The sequence below is a fragment of the Urocitellus parryii genome, chromosome 9 (assembly GCF_045843805.1).
Source record: "Urocitellus parryii isolate mUroPar1 chromosome 9, mUroPar1.hap1, whole genome shotgun sequence".
NCBI classification, from domain to species: Eukaryota; Metazoa; Chordata; class Mammalia; order Rodentia; family Sciuridae; genus Urocitellus; species Urocitellus parryii.
The window spans coordinates 14,818,936-14,831,186 of record NC_135539.1 but is presented as its reverse complement, the minus strand read 5'-3'; the positions used below and the strand labels follow the sequence as shown (position 1 = coordinate 14,831,186).

The following is a 12,251-nucleotide window of genomic DNA, read 5'->3' as shown; positions in this document are numbered from 1 at the left end:
AAGAAAAAGTATTTGATAAAACACAATACCCTTTCATGTTTAAAACACTAGAAAAACTAGAGATAGTAAGAATATACCTCAACATTGTAAAAGCTATCTATGATAAGCCCAAGGCTAACATGATTCTAAACAGAAAAATTGAAAGCAATCTAAGAACTGGAATAAGACAGGGAGGCTCTCTTTCACCACTTCTATTCAACACAGTCTTTGAAACTCTAGCCAGAGCAATTAGACAGATGAAAGAAATTAAAGGGATACGAACAGGAAAAGAAGAACTCAAACTATCACTATTTGCGGATGACATGATTCAAAAAACTCCACCAGAAAACTTCTAGAATTAATAAAAGAATTCAGCAAAGCAGCAGGATACAAAATCAACACCCATAAATCAAATATATTTCTATACATTAGTGAGAAACCCTCTGAAAGAGAAATTAGTAAAACTATCCCATTCACAATAGACTAAAATAAAATAAAATACTTAGGAATCAATCTAACAAAAAAGGTTAAAGACCTATACAATGAAAACTACAGTAGGAAACTGAAGAAGACCTTACATGATGGAAAGATCTCCCATGTTCTTTGATAGGAAGAATTAATATAAGCAAAATGGCCATATTACCAAAAGCATGTTACAGATTTAATGCAATTCCAATTAAAATCCCAACAACATTTCTCATGGAAATAGAAAAAACAATCATGAAATTCATTTGAAAAAATAAGAGACTCAGAATAGTCAAAGCAATTCTTAGCAAGAAGAGTGAAGCAGGAGGCATCACAATACTACACCTTAAATTACACTACAGAGCTATAGTAACAAAAATGGCATGGTATTGGAAGACACCAAAATAGACTTGCAGACCAATGGTACCAGAACAGAGGACACAGAGACAAACCCACATAAATATGGTTATCTCATACTAGACAAAAATGCCAAAAACATTCACTGGAGGAAAGATAGCCTCTTTAAAAAATGGTGCTGGCAAAACTGCAAATTCAAATATAGAAAAATTAAATTAAACCACTATCTCTCATCCTGCACCCTCTCATGAACTAAAAGTGGATCTGGTTAGAAATTAAACCAGAGACCCTGAATCTAGTAGAAAAAATGTAGGCCCAGATCTTCACCATGTAGACCTATCATCTGACTTCCTTAACAAGACCCCTAAAGTGCAAGAGGTAAAATCAAAGATCAATAAATGGGATGGATTCAAATTAAAAAGCTTCTTCTCAGTAAAGGAAACAATCAATAATGTGAGAAGACAGCATTAATCTCTAGGATATATAAAGAACTCGAGAAACTTAACACCAAAAACTAAATAACCCAGTCAATAAATGGGCTAAGGAACTGAACAGACACTTCACAGAAGAAAAAATAAAGTCATTCAACAAATATATGAAAAACTATTCAACATCTCTGGCAATTAGAGAAATACAAGTCATAATTACTCTAAGATTTCATCTCACTCCAGTCATGTTGGTGAGGATGTGGGAAAAAAGGTAAACTCATACGTTGTTGGTGGGACTCCAAACTGGTGCAATCACTCTGGAAAGCAGTATGAAGATTCCTCAGTAAACTTGGAATGAAACCACCCAGCTATTCCACTCCTTGGTTTATACCCAAAGGACTTAAAATCAGCATACTATAGGGACACAGCCACATCGATGTTTATAGCAGCTCAATTCAAAATAGCTAAACTGTGGAGACAGCTTGGATGCCCTTAAATAGATGAATCGATAAAGTATGGTGTATATATATACAATGCAATATTATTCAGCATTTGCAGGTAAATAAATGGAGCTGGAGAATAGCATGTGAAGTGAAATAAACCAGTCCTCAAAAAACCAAAAGCTGAATGTTCTCTCTGATAAGTGAATGGCTGATTCATAATGGCGGGGGACATGGGAAAAATGGATGAACTTTGGGCAAAAGGGAGGGAGGAGAGGGTAGGGGACATGGGGACAGGAAAGATGGTGGAATAAGAAGGACATCATTATCCTAGGTACATGTATGACTGCACATATGGTGCAATGCTACATCGTATACAACCACAGAAATGAAAAGCTGTGCTACATTTGTGTACAATGAATCAAAATGCATTCTGCTGTCATATATACCTAATTATAATGGAAAAAAATAAATTTCAATAAATTTAATCCTAGGTATTATTTTGGAATTGATTTTATGATTTCTTTCTCAGCAATCGCATTATTGGTGTATAAAATGCTACTGATTTTTTGTATGTTGATTTTGTTTCTTGCAACTTCACTGAATTTATCATTTTTAAATAGTGTGTTCTCTGGCCTAACTGCTTTGGGTAATGCTTTCAATATTATATATACTATACTAGTTCCCCATTAAATATGTTGGCTATGAGTTTCTCACACATGACCTTTATTTGTTGAGGTACAATCCTTATAGACCTAATCTGTTTAAATAGTGTGTTCTCTGGCCTAACTGCTCTGGGTAATGCTTTCAATATTATATATACTATACTAGTTCCCCATTAAATATGTTGGCTATGAGTTTCTCACACATGACCTTTATTTGTTGAGGTACAATCCTTATAGACCTAATCTGTTTAGGGTTTTAATATGAAGGGATGTTGATTTTTTATGCATCTACTGAGAATGATCATATGATTTTTATCCTTCAATGTATTGATGTGTTACATTTATTAATTTATGTATATTAAACCACCATTTCATCTCTGGAATAAATCTAAGTTGATCATGGTGAACAAGCTTTTTGATATTCTGTTGGATTCAATTTGCTACAATTTTTTTCTGAGAATTTTTGTATTTGTGTATACAGGAATATTATTCTAAAGTTTTCTTGTTGTGTTCTTATCTGATTTTGGTAGTAGGGTAATACTGACCTTGTAAACAGTTTGGAAGCATTTCTTCCCTTTCAATTCTTTTAAGTACTTTGAGAACAACTGGCATTAGTTTTTCTTCAAGGGTTTGCTAGAATTCAGCATTAAAGCCATCCAGTCCAGGACTTGTCTTTATTGGTAGACTCTTTCTTATTGATTCAATTTCACTAATAGTTATTAGTCTGTTGAGGTTTTCTATGTCTTTATAATTCAATTTCAGCAGGTTATATGTGTCCATAAATTTATATATTTCTTCTAGTTTTTCTAATATTTTGCCATATACTTGTTGGTAATAGTCTCCATGGTATTTCCACAATATCAGTTTTAATGTCTCCTTTTTCATCTCTGATTTTTGGATCTTCTCTCTTTTTTGTAGTCTAGCTAAAACTTGTTAATTTCTGTTTATCCTTTCTAAAAACTCTTTATTTCATAGATTTTTTGTCTCTATTTCTGCTCTGATCAAAATACCAATTAAATTTTTTCACAGGAAATAGAAAAAAATTCATATGGAAGCCCCAAATATTCTGACTAGTTATTAGAGTCTGTAAACAAGTCAGGATGGTGCCTGGCATTTTGCCAACTAGTCAAAATGATCTTGAATAAAAATAACAAAGTTGGAAGCATCACAATACTTGGTTTCAAGATTAGTATGGAGCCATCATAATCAAAACAGTGTGGTATTGGCATAAAAACAGACACAAAGATCAAATGAAACACAACAGAAGACTCAGAAGTAACTCATGGATCTTTGGCCGACTGATTCTTGAAAAAGGCACCAAAACCAAACACTGATGAAAGAACAATTTCTTCACTAAATGGTTCTGAGAAAACTGGATATCCATATGCAGAAGACTGAAACTTGTACCCTCTATCTCTCACCCTGTATAAAATAAACTCAAAATAGATAAAAGACTTAAATCTAAAACCTGAAACTTGTATTCAAAGAAAACATAGGGAAAATACTTCAAGGTAATGGCATAGGTAGTGATTTTTTTAATATGACTCCAACAGCACAGGAAACCAAAGCAAAAAACCAAAAATGACAAATTGGATTACATCAAACTGAAAAGTTTCTGTACAGCATAGGGAATAATCAAAATAACAAAGTGGCAACTAATTGAATGGGACAAATACTATCTCACCCAGTTAGAATGGGTATTATTATTAAAAAAAATTGCTGGTGAGGATGTAGAGAAAAGGGAATTCTCATATACTATTGGTGAGAATGTAAATTAGTTTAACCACGGTGGAGAACAATATGGAGGTTACTCAAAAAGCTAAAAATAGATCTACCGTAAAATCCAGTGATACCGCTTCTGGATATATATTCGAAGGAAATGAAATTAGCACACCAAAGACATACCCATATGCCCATGCTTATTGTGGCACTATTAACAATAGATAAGATATAAAATCCACCTAGGTACTTGTCAATGAATGAATGGATAAATATGGCATATATGCACAATATTTATCCAATCACAAAGAAAAACAGATGGAACTGAAGGACATGTTAAGTGAAAAAAGACACAGAAAGAAAAGTATTACAAATTCTCTCAGATGTAGAAATCAAAAAAGAGTCAACTTGAATGTAGAATAGTGATTATGAAGAGGTTAGAAAGCAGGAGAAGGTAGATAAAGGAAGGCATCAGTGTATCTGTAAGCGTGTGTTCAAACACCACACTGCAAACCACAAATGTGTACAATGAATACATGTTAATCAAAAATAAAGTAAAAATTCTAAAAGGTATATTGATAAGAGAATTGAAAATAGACAAAGCATGGGATATATCTAGTAAGATCACCAAATGTATAGATTGAAAACATAAAATAAAAATTAAAAAAAAACACTTCAAATTTACAATAAACATTTTCTCATCTATTAAATATAAATATTTAACAGATATGACACACTAGTATACAACTGTGATAATAAAAATAAGAGAGCTGAAGGATCTGCTTACCAGGACTTCCACCATCATTAAGATTCGGGTTCCTGGGGCCTTGAGAAGGATGATCAGGAAAAAGATAAGCTGTTTTCCAGCCTGCCTTGTCTGGCCACCAGATAGTCCTCTGTACTCTTGTAAAACGCAGATGATACTTTACCTAGAAGTAGCAATAGAAAATAAGCTATGTTTAAAACCAAACAAATCTGAAAAAAATTAGAAAAGTTAAGGCCAAATAAAAAACCATGCAATTTGAGGGATGAGCCTCATCTGAGGTCAAAGTGGCTGTGAATTCCTGGAAAAAAACCAATAATATCTACATTTTAATTCTCAAAACACAGATAATGAACAAAACAAGATATACACATGGCCCATTGGTACATTAAAAGACTCTTTTTTTTGTTGTTCTTTTTAGTTATATATGACAGCAGAGCATATTTTGACATATTTATACAAACATGAAGTACATCTTATTCCAATTAGGATCCTTGTGGTTGTATATGATAAAAAATTAAAAATTCTTAATGTCATGTAGTGAAATAAATGTAAATTAAAACTACAGAGATATCTGATATTCTTCTTACCTATCATATCACAAATCCATCTGCTTGCAAAGCTGTAGATAAACAAGCATTTTTCTTTTCAAAAATTTTTTTAGTTGTAGATAGACACAAAAATTTTATTTATTTATCTTTATGTGGTGCTGAGGATCAAACCAAGGGCCTCACAGGTGCTAGGCAAGCACTTTACCAATGAGCTACAACCCCAGCCCAACAAACGAGCATTTAAAAAAATTTTACGTGGAATGAAAATCACACAACTCCAATAGAGAATCAGGCAATGCCTAACAAAAATACACATGGATTGTTTTAGTCCATTTAATGTTGCCATACTAGAATTTTAGATTAAATGATAATGAAATTTCTTATAGTTATAGAGGCTGAGAATTTCAATTTTTAAGGACAAGCATGTTTGATGATTCTGATTCAAAGGTGATGTCTTATCCTCCGGAGTGAAGGAATGCTTTTTCTCTACAAGGTAAAAGGTTAAAGGCCAAGTAAAAAACAAGCCAAAAGGGGCCAAACTCTCCCTTCCATAACACTATTAATTCCACCAATAAGGGCAGAGTCCTCTTGTCCTAATTACCTCTAAAGGTACCCCCTTAATACTATTACAATGGCAATTAGATTTCAACATGAATTTTGGAGGCAAAAAAACATTTTAACTATAGCTCATTTACTAATTGATTCAGAAATCTCATTTACAGGAACAGACTTGGATGCAGACCTCAAATACTATTAAGAAAACATCTGCCTAAATGTCTTATAATGTTATATATGATGTAAATATATTGGAATCAACAGCAAAGGAGACTGTTGAAACTATGGTACCATTACACAATAGGGTGGTATGATCTCTTCAAGGCATAGCCAGGAAATGAACCATACGCAGTGAAAGTATGAGAATTTTGAGATATTATACAGGTAACAATAGCAGAAAAGTAGCTGCCAGACCTATAACTAAGGGAACAAAACCAATATGTTGAAATTATTAAAAGTTATAAATATAGAGGAGAGACCTTGAGGGGCTAACACATAGACCTCTGAAGAGGTGACAGAGTCAGGTAGAGGGCTGTCTCTCTTAGGTTGAAGGAGGGATCCTTTGAGACTGGGACTTAGATTCCTTAATAAGCTCAAGTTGCCTAGTGGTAGTATTTGAGAGGATGCAATGAAGCTGATTTTGAAAAGTGTTGGACAATCTACAAAATGTATTTGGCTTCCACTATGGGAAAAACTGCTACTGACAAAACAAAGAAGTGATGCTTAGAAGACTTTCAGAAGAATTAAAAGCAGACAGAAAGCCAATAAGAAAGTTCTTTCTCTCCAAGTCTTGCAAACTGTCTCCAGTGTCCAGGATTAGGAAATGTAACACAGAACTGGCTGGGAAAGCAGAAATGCAATGAATGTATCAAAGGGCAGAGTACAGAAGGATGGGTTCAGAAACAAAGAAACATGAAAAATGTGTGTGTCTATGTGTGTGTGAGTGTGTGTGTGTGTGTATATACACACATATTATATATACACACACACACACATTATATAATATGTTTATGGCTACTTGAAGTGAATTCACCTATTACAAAATGCACAAATCATAACTGTACACTGAGTTTTGACAAATGACAATACATACACTTATTGTAACACTAGCAAGATACACAGTGCCTTCATTCCTGAAAGTTCACTTATGCCCTTGGCCCAATGAATCCCTCTAATACCCCTCATCATATATTTATTTTGCCTATTACGGAAGTTCATGTGGAAATACACAGTATTATTATTATTAAGGTTTCTTTGATTCAATGTGATGTTTTTGACATTCAGTTATGTAATTACTTTTTTCAGTCATTGATTCCTTTTGTTACTGAGCAACATTTCATAGTATGAGAGTTCCAAAGGCTCTACACTGCATATTTTTCATGTCTTTATTGGCCATTCATGCATGTCCCCTGGAGAACTATCCTCCTATCAAAATTTGAATGTCTTCTTCTTATTAAGCTATAGGACTTTTTAAAATATCTTGGATATCAGCACATTATCAGATTTATGCTTCACAAATAATTTATCCAAATATTGTGTCTTCTAAGTTCATTTCCTGAGGTATACTTTTTTAAAATGTTTTTATTCTAATTTGTTATGTATGACAGCAGAATGCATTACAATTCATATTGCACATATAGAGAACTGTTTCATATCCCTGGTTTTATACAAAGTATGTGCACACCATTTTGTCTTCATACATGTTTTTAGGGTAATGTTATCCATCTCATTCTACCATCTTTTCTACCCCCATGCCCTTTCCCTTTCCCTCCACTCCTTTGCTCTATCTATAGTTCGCCTTATTTTCCCATGTTTCTTCTCCCAACACCACTATAAATCAGCCTCCTTATATCAGAGAAAACATTTGGGATTGACTAACTTCACCTAGCATTATATTCTCCAACTCCATCCATTTACCTGCAAATGCAATGATTTTATTCTCTTTTATTGCTGAGTAATATTCCATTGTGTATATATACCACAGTTTCTTTATCCACTCATCTATTGGAGGGCATCTAGGTTGGTTCCAAAGTTTAGCTATAGTGAATTATGCTGCTATAAACACTGATGCGATTGTGTCCCTGTAGTATGCTGTTTTTAAGTCCTTTGAGTACAGACCGAGGAGAGAGACAGCTGGGTCAAATGGTGGTTTCATTCTAAGTTTTCCAAGGAATCTCCATACTGTTTTCCATATTGGTTACAGCATTTTGCAGTCCCACCAGCAGTTTATGAGTGTGCCTTTCCCCCTACATCCTTGCCAACACTTGTTGTTTGTATTCTTTTTTTAAAATATATTTTTAAGGAAGTCGGGGCCTAATTTGACATGATGGAGATTTGGGCCTACTTTTTCTTTTATCAGACGCAGGGTCTCTGGTTTAATTCCTTGGTCCTTGATCCACTTTAGGTTTAGTTTTGGGCAGGGATGAGAGAGAACTGTTTAATTTCATTTTGTTGCATATGGATTTCCAGTTTTCCTAGCACCATTTGTTTTTGGCACCTTTGTCTAATATAAGATAACTGTAATTATGTGGGTTAGTCTCTATGTCGCCTATTCTGTACCATTGGACTACCAGTCTATTTTGGTGGCAATACCATGAGATTTTTTAAAAAAAATTTGTTAGACCTTCATATTTGTATGTGGTGCAGTGCCTCATACATGCTAGGCAAGCACTCTACCACTGGATCACACTCACTTGTCTATAGCACCTTTTGTAGGGGAGGAGGCAGTTTCTTTAGGTGGGGCAGTGCAATGCTTCCTCCTCTTCTGCAAACAGTGCTGGAATTGTTCACAAAATAATGTAAGCTTGTCATCTGGTAAAAGACCATTAGCTCCATCAAGCAAAAAACACTTTCTAAAGATTTTTTTTAAATCCCCAGTCCTTCCCTTGCACAAACCAATATGCTTTTTGGCTTTCCATTGCTTTTGTTTCTTCCCTTTTAGTGTTCAGAATAGAAATTTGAATTTTGCTTGATTTTCACTTTTGGGGCTGCTGTAACTTGGGAAAGATGAAAATGTTGAACTTTTTAACACTTCAACCATTTCCTCTCAATAAAAACTGAAGTTATTAATGGTTCAATGTAGGAAAACTTTACTATTTTAACCTGTGTAATACCAGTTTTCTGCTATATATAGACATATATCTCCAGGAAGAGGTGGGCTGGGTTCCCAAGACAATGCCACTGTTTTTTAGGATTTATGCAGTAACCCACACAACTGAGTACTTTACCCAGATGCACGCGGGGCAGCAGTGAGCAGGCCCCATGGTGGCCAAGGCGGCCAGGGAGTAATGTTGCAAATGCGGGCAGGAGCTCTATGGTGGCGAATCCCCATGGTGCCACCTCTGCAGAGCCTCATCCCTTCCCTTGGGTCCAGGTCCGCCTTCCTTTCCTATCTACCGTTCCTAAACTTCTCCAGGATAAACAAACCCCATGCTCCCATCCGCTCCAGCTTCCGAGATATGACTCTAGCCCTGGCCCAGCCTGCCCCCAATGGCCTAAAGTGAATTTTTTAAAAATCAAATTTTTATTAATATAATTATATATTGTTAGATGAAATTATAAACAGATTCTGGGCACGCCTTGACCATTTCCTCCAAAAATGCAACATATTATGAAACTATAGCATATCACAACCAAGATAATGATATTGATATAATTCAGCAACCTTATTCACAGTTCCACAGTTTTACTCATACTTGTGTTAAATTGTATGTATTAAGTTGAGTACAATATTATCACGTGTAACTCTGTTTGTACATCACCACAGTCAAGATACCAAACAGTTCTATCATCTCTTATTTCTGATACCTATTCTCCTGACAATCAAGAGTATATTCTTCATTTCTAAAATTTTTGTCATTTAAAGAATGATATAGAAATTGAATTGTAAGTATTCATCCTTTGGCATTGCCTTTTTTTTTTCATTCAACATAATTCCCTGGAGATACACCTAAATAGTTTTATATATTAATTGATTATTTTATATTAATTTTCCATGGTACCACAGCTGAGGAACACATTTCCACTTTTTAAATATTATAAAAAAGAAACAGATGTGCATCAAGTGAGTAGGCACACAAGTGGTTCGGGCAAGGGGTCTGTTTTATTAAAGGAGGTACAATAATGAGAACCCGACCCATCTATGGATATGCTACTATTCTTACCTTTTTCCATATCACTCAGAAGTAGCAGGCCTGAGAGAAGAAAATAAAATGGCCTATTAAATTTCATCAAAGGAATCATCGTAGGGACAACCCACTGTTAACCTTAGGTCTTATTTTACTGTATTCAGCAAATGTAGTTAACAGTAACTCATACATAACATTGTGTCCTTAACAGCTAGAATATAAAGATATGGGAATAAAGGTTTAGAAGTAGAATTTCCCCTTCTTAAAACCACTCCCTACCTATGTGTAGAAATTGCATTTCCCATCCCTATAATTTTAAGCTCTGCTAAATTCAAGGTTAATAGTAATACAGTAAGGTTAATAGTCCCAAATAGGGAAAGTAGCAGTGTTTCCACTGATTACTGCATGGATAATACTGGTCTATTCATGGCATTATACCAACAAATAAAAAGCTTATCATATAAAAGGGAGAAATTAACCATGATTAACATAAAGATTTAGAATTGGTATTATACGATGAATGTGGAGAGAACTCTGTATGTCTGAAATAGAAGTTTCACTGGAGCACCGCCAGGTATTTCTTTTACCACAGTTAATAGTGAATATGCATTTTCAAAAATCATGGCCTGAAAACTAAGAACTCAAGAGGGATATAGTTTACCTGACTAGGCAAACAAGCTAAACCCTCTATAGCATTGGTCAAGAATGACTAAAATCTAGACTATGAAGGTTATTTCCTTATATTAAAATGTGTCTCTTGAAATACCCATAGTAATTTCTGTGTTCCCATATGAATTCTGACTAATAGAAAAATGCACAGATTTTATTATGAAAGGAGAGAGAAGGCAAATGTAAATGCTGAAATGAAAGTCTGAGAGTATACAAGAATAGTCCAAAAAATAATAATGTGACCAAAGTCTTATGGAAAAAAATAACATGGTAAATACAAGTTAACTTCTAGTAGTAAAGTATTATTAGAGTAATTCAAGTAAGGAGTTGAAGAAATGTGACTGGAGAGATATCCTGGCACCAGTACACTGATAGCCACAAATCATATGCAAAACACTCTGGACATGAGCCTATAGCAATGAGAACCAATCAGGCTTTTAATTAGGACAGTGACATGACCATATCTCAAGTTGAGATGGATCACTGTGGCATGCATGTAGATAAAGAAAAGATCCCATCAAGAAAGTCAATTTAAATAGGGGGAAACTGGTAGAAATTAGAAAGCCTATGCTACAAATGAAGTCATAAACAGAGATCACATTATTTGTATGGAAACCCATCAAAATAGCCCAAGAACCTGAGGGAAAAAATTGAGGAATTTTAGTGTCATAAACCTAGTATAAATATTTGGAGGGAAAAAACCCAGTGTATCAGTAGTGAGAATGAAACTTGAAATGGCATGAAGACACCATAGCCAATGTATACTGAGAATTATATATATTCTTAAATCCATATCAGTATATGGATAATTTTAAATTGGTAAATGGGAGGAGGCTGGTACAGAATAATATAGTCACAAAAGGATGAGAGAGAAAGATAATTTACTGTATTATTAACATATAAAATAATTTGTACCTTGTATTAACAAGCATCTGTAACATAAATAAAAGGATTTGACTTGACTTCTATATATTATAGATTGATCACTTATTTCTGTCTCCATCAGTGTAGGATATCTATAAAATCTGCTAAAGAGATATCAGGTTCAAAGCATTATCCTTCCCTTTCCTTCCCATGGCCTCTAATCAGATTCTCCACAATCCTAATGCTAACTCAATGTGGCTAAGCCTTAATCACTGGAGTCTTAAGAAAGTAATAAAATTCTCTTTCAAAAAAGAAAACTTTCCATCATTGGTAGTCTGTCTGCTAATAAAGAGGCATCTGCTTTGAAACTTATTTGTTTTACCACCCTTTGCAGAACTAGAAGTGCTGCATTAGTAATCAAAGTTTTCTATGAATCTTAGGCCTTATGTGTGGAAGACAGTTCTTCCTTTATCATAATGCAGTGGTGGTTAGGAGTACAAGTTATTAAAGTTACTCATACCTGGATTCATATTCTTGTTCCATTATATACTACTAGTATGATCTTGGGAAAGTTAATTTCTTCATTTATAAAACAGGCTTAATATCTAATTTACTAAAACTCCAAGAAGCTAGAAGTACAATTATGAGAACACCATTTATTTGGAAAAC

General features: G+C 34.3%; 1 protein-coding gene across 1 annotated transcript in view; it reads right to left on the bottom strand.

Moving 5' to 3' along the window:
- LOC144256905 (phospholipid-transporting ATPase ABCA3-like) overlaps window positions 1–12,251 on the bottom strand; it is a 42,804-nt gene that overhangs the window by 15,255 nt on the left and 15,298 nt on the right. Inside the window, exon 3 of the mRNA XM_077802695.1 lies at window positions 4,841–4,982. Within this exon, the coding sequence (XP_077658821.1) occupies window positions 4,841–4,982 (142 nt within the window). The remainder of the gene's footprint in view (window positions 1–4,840; window positions 4,983–12,251) is intronic.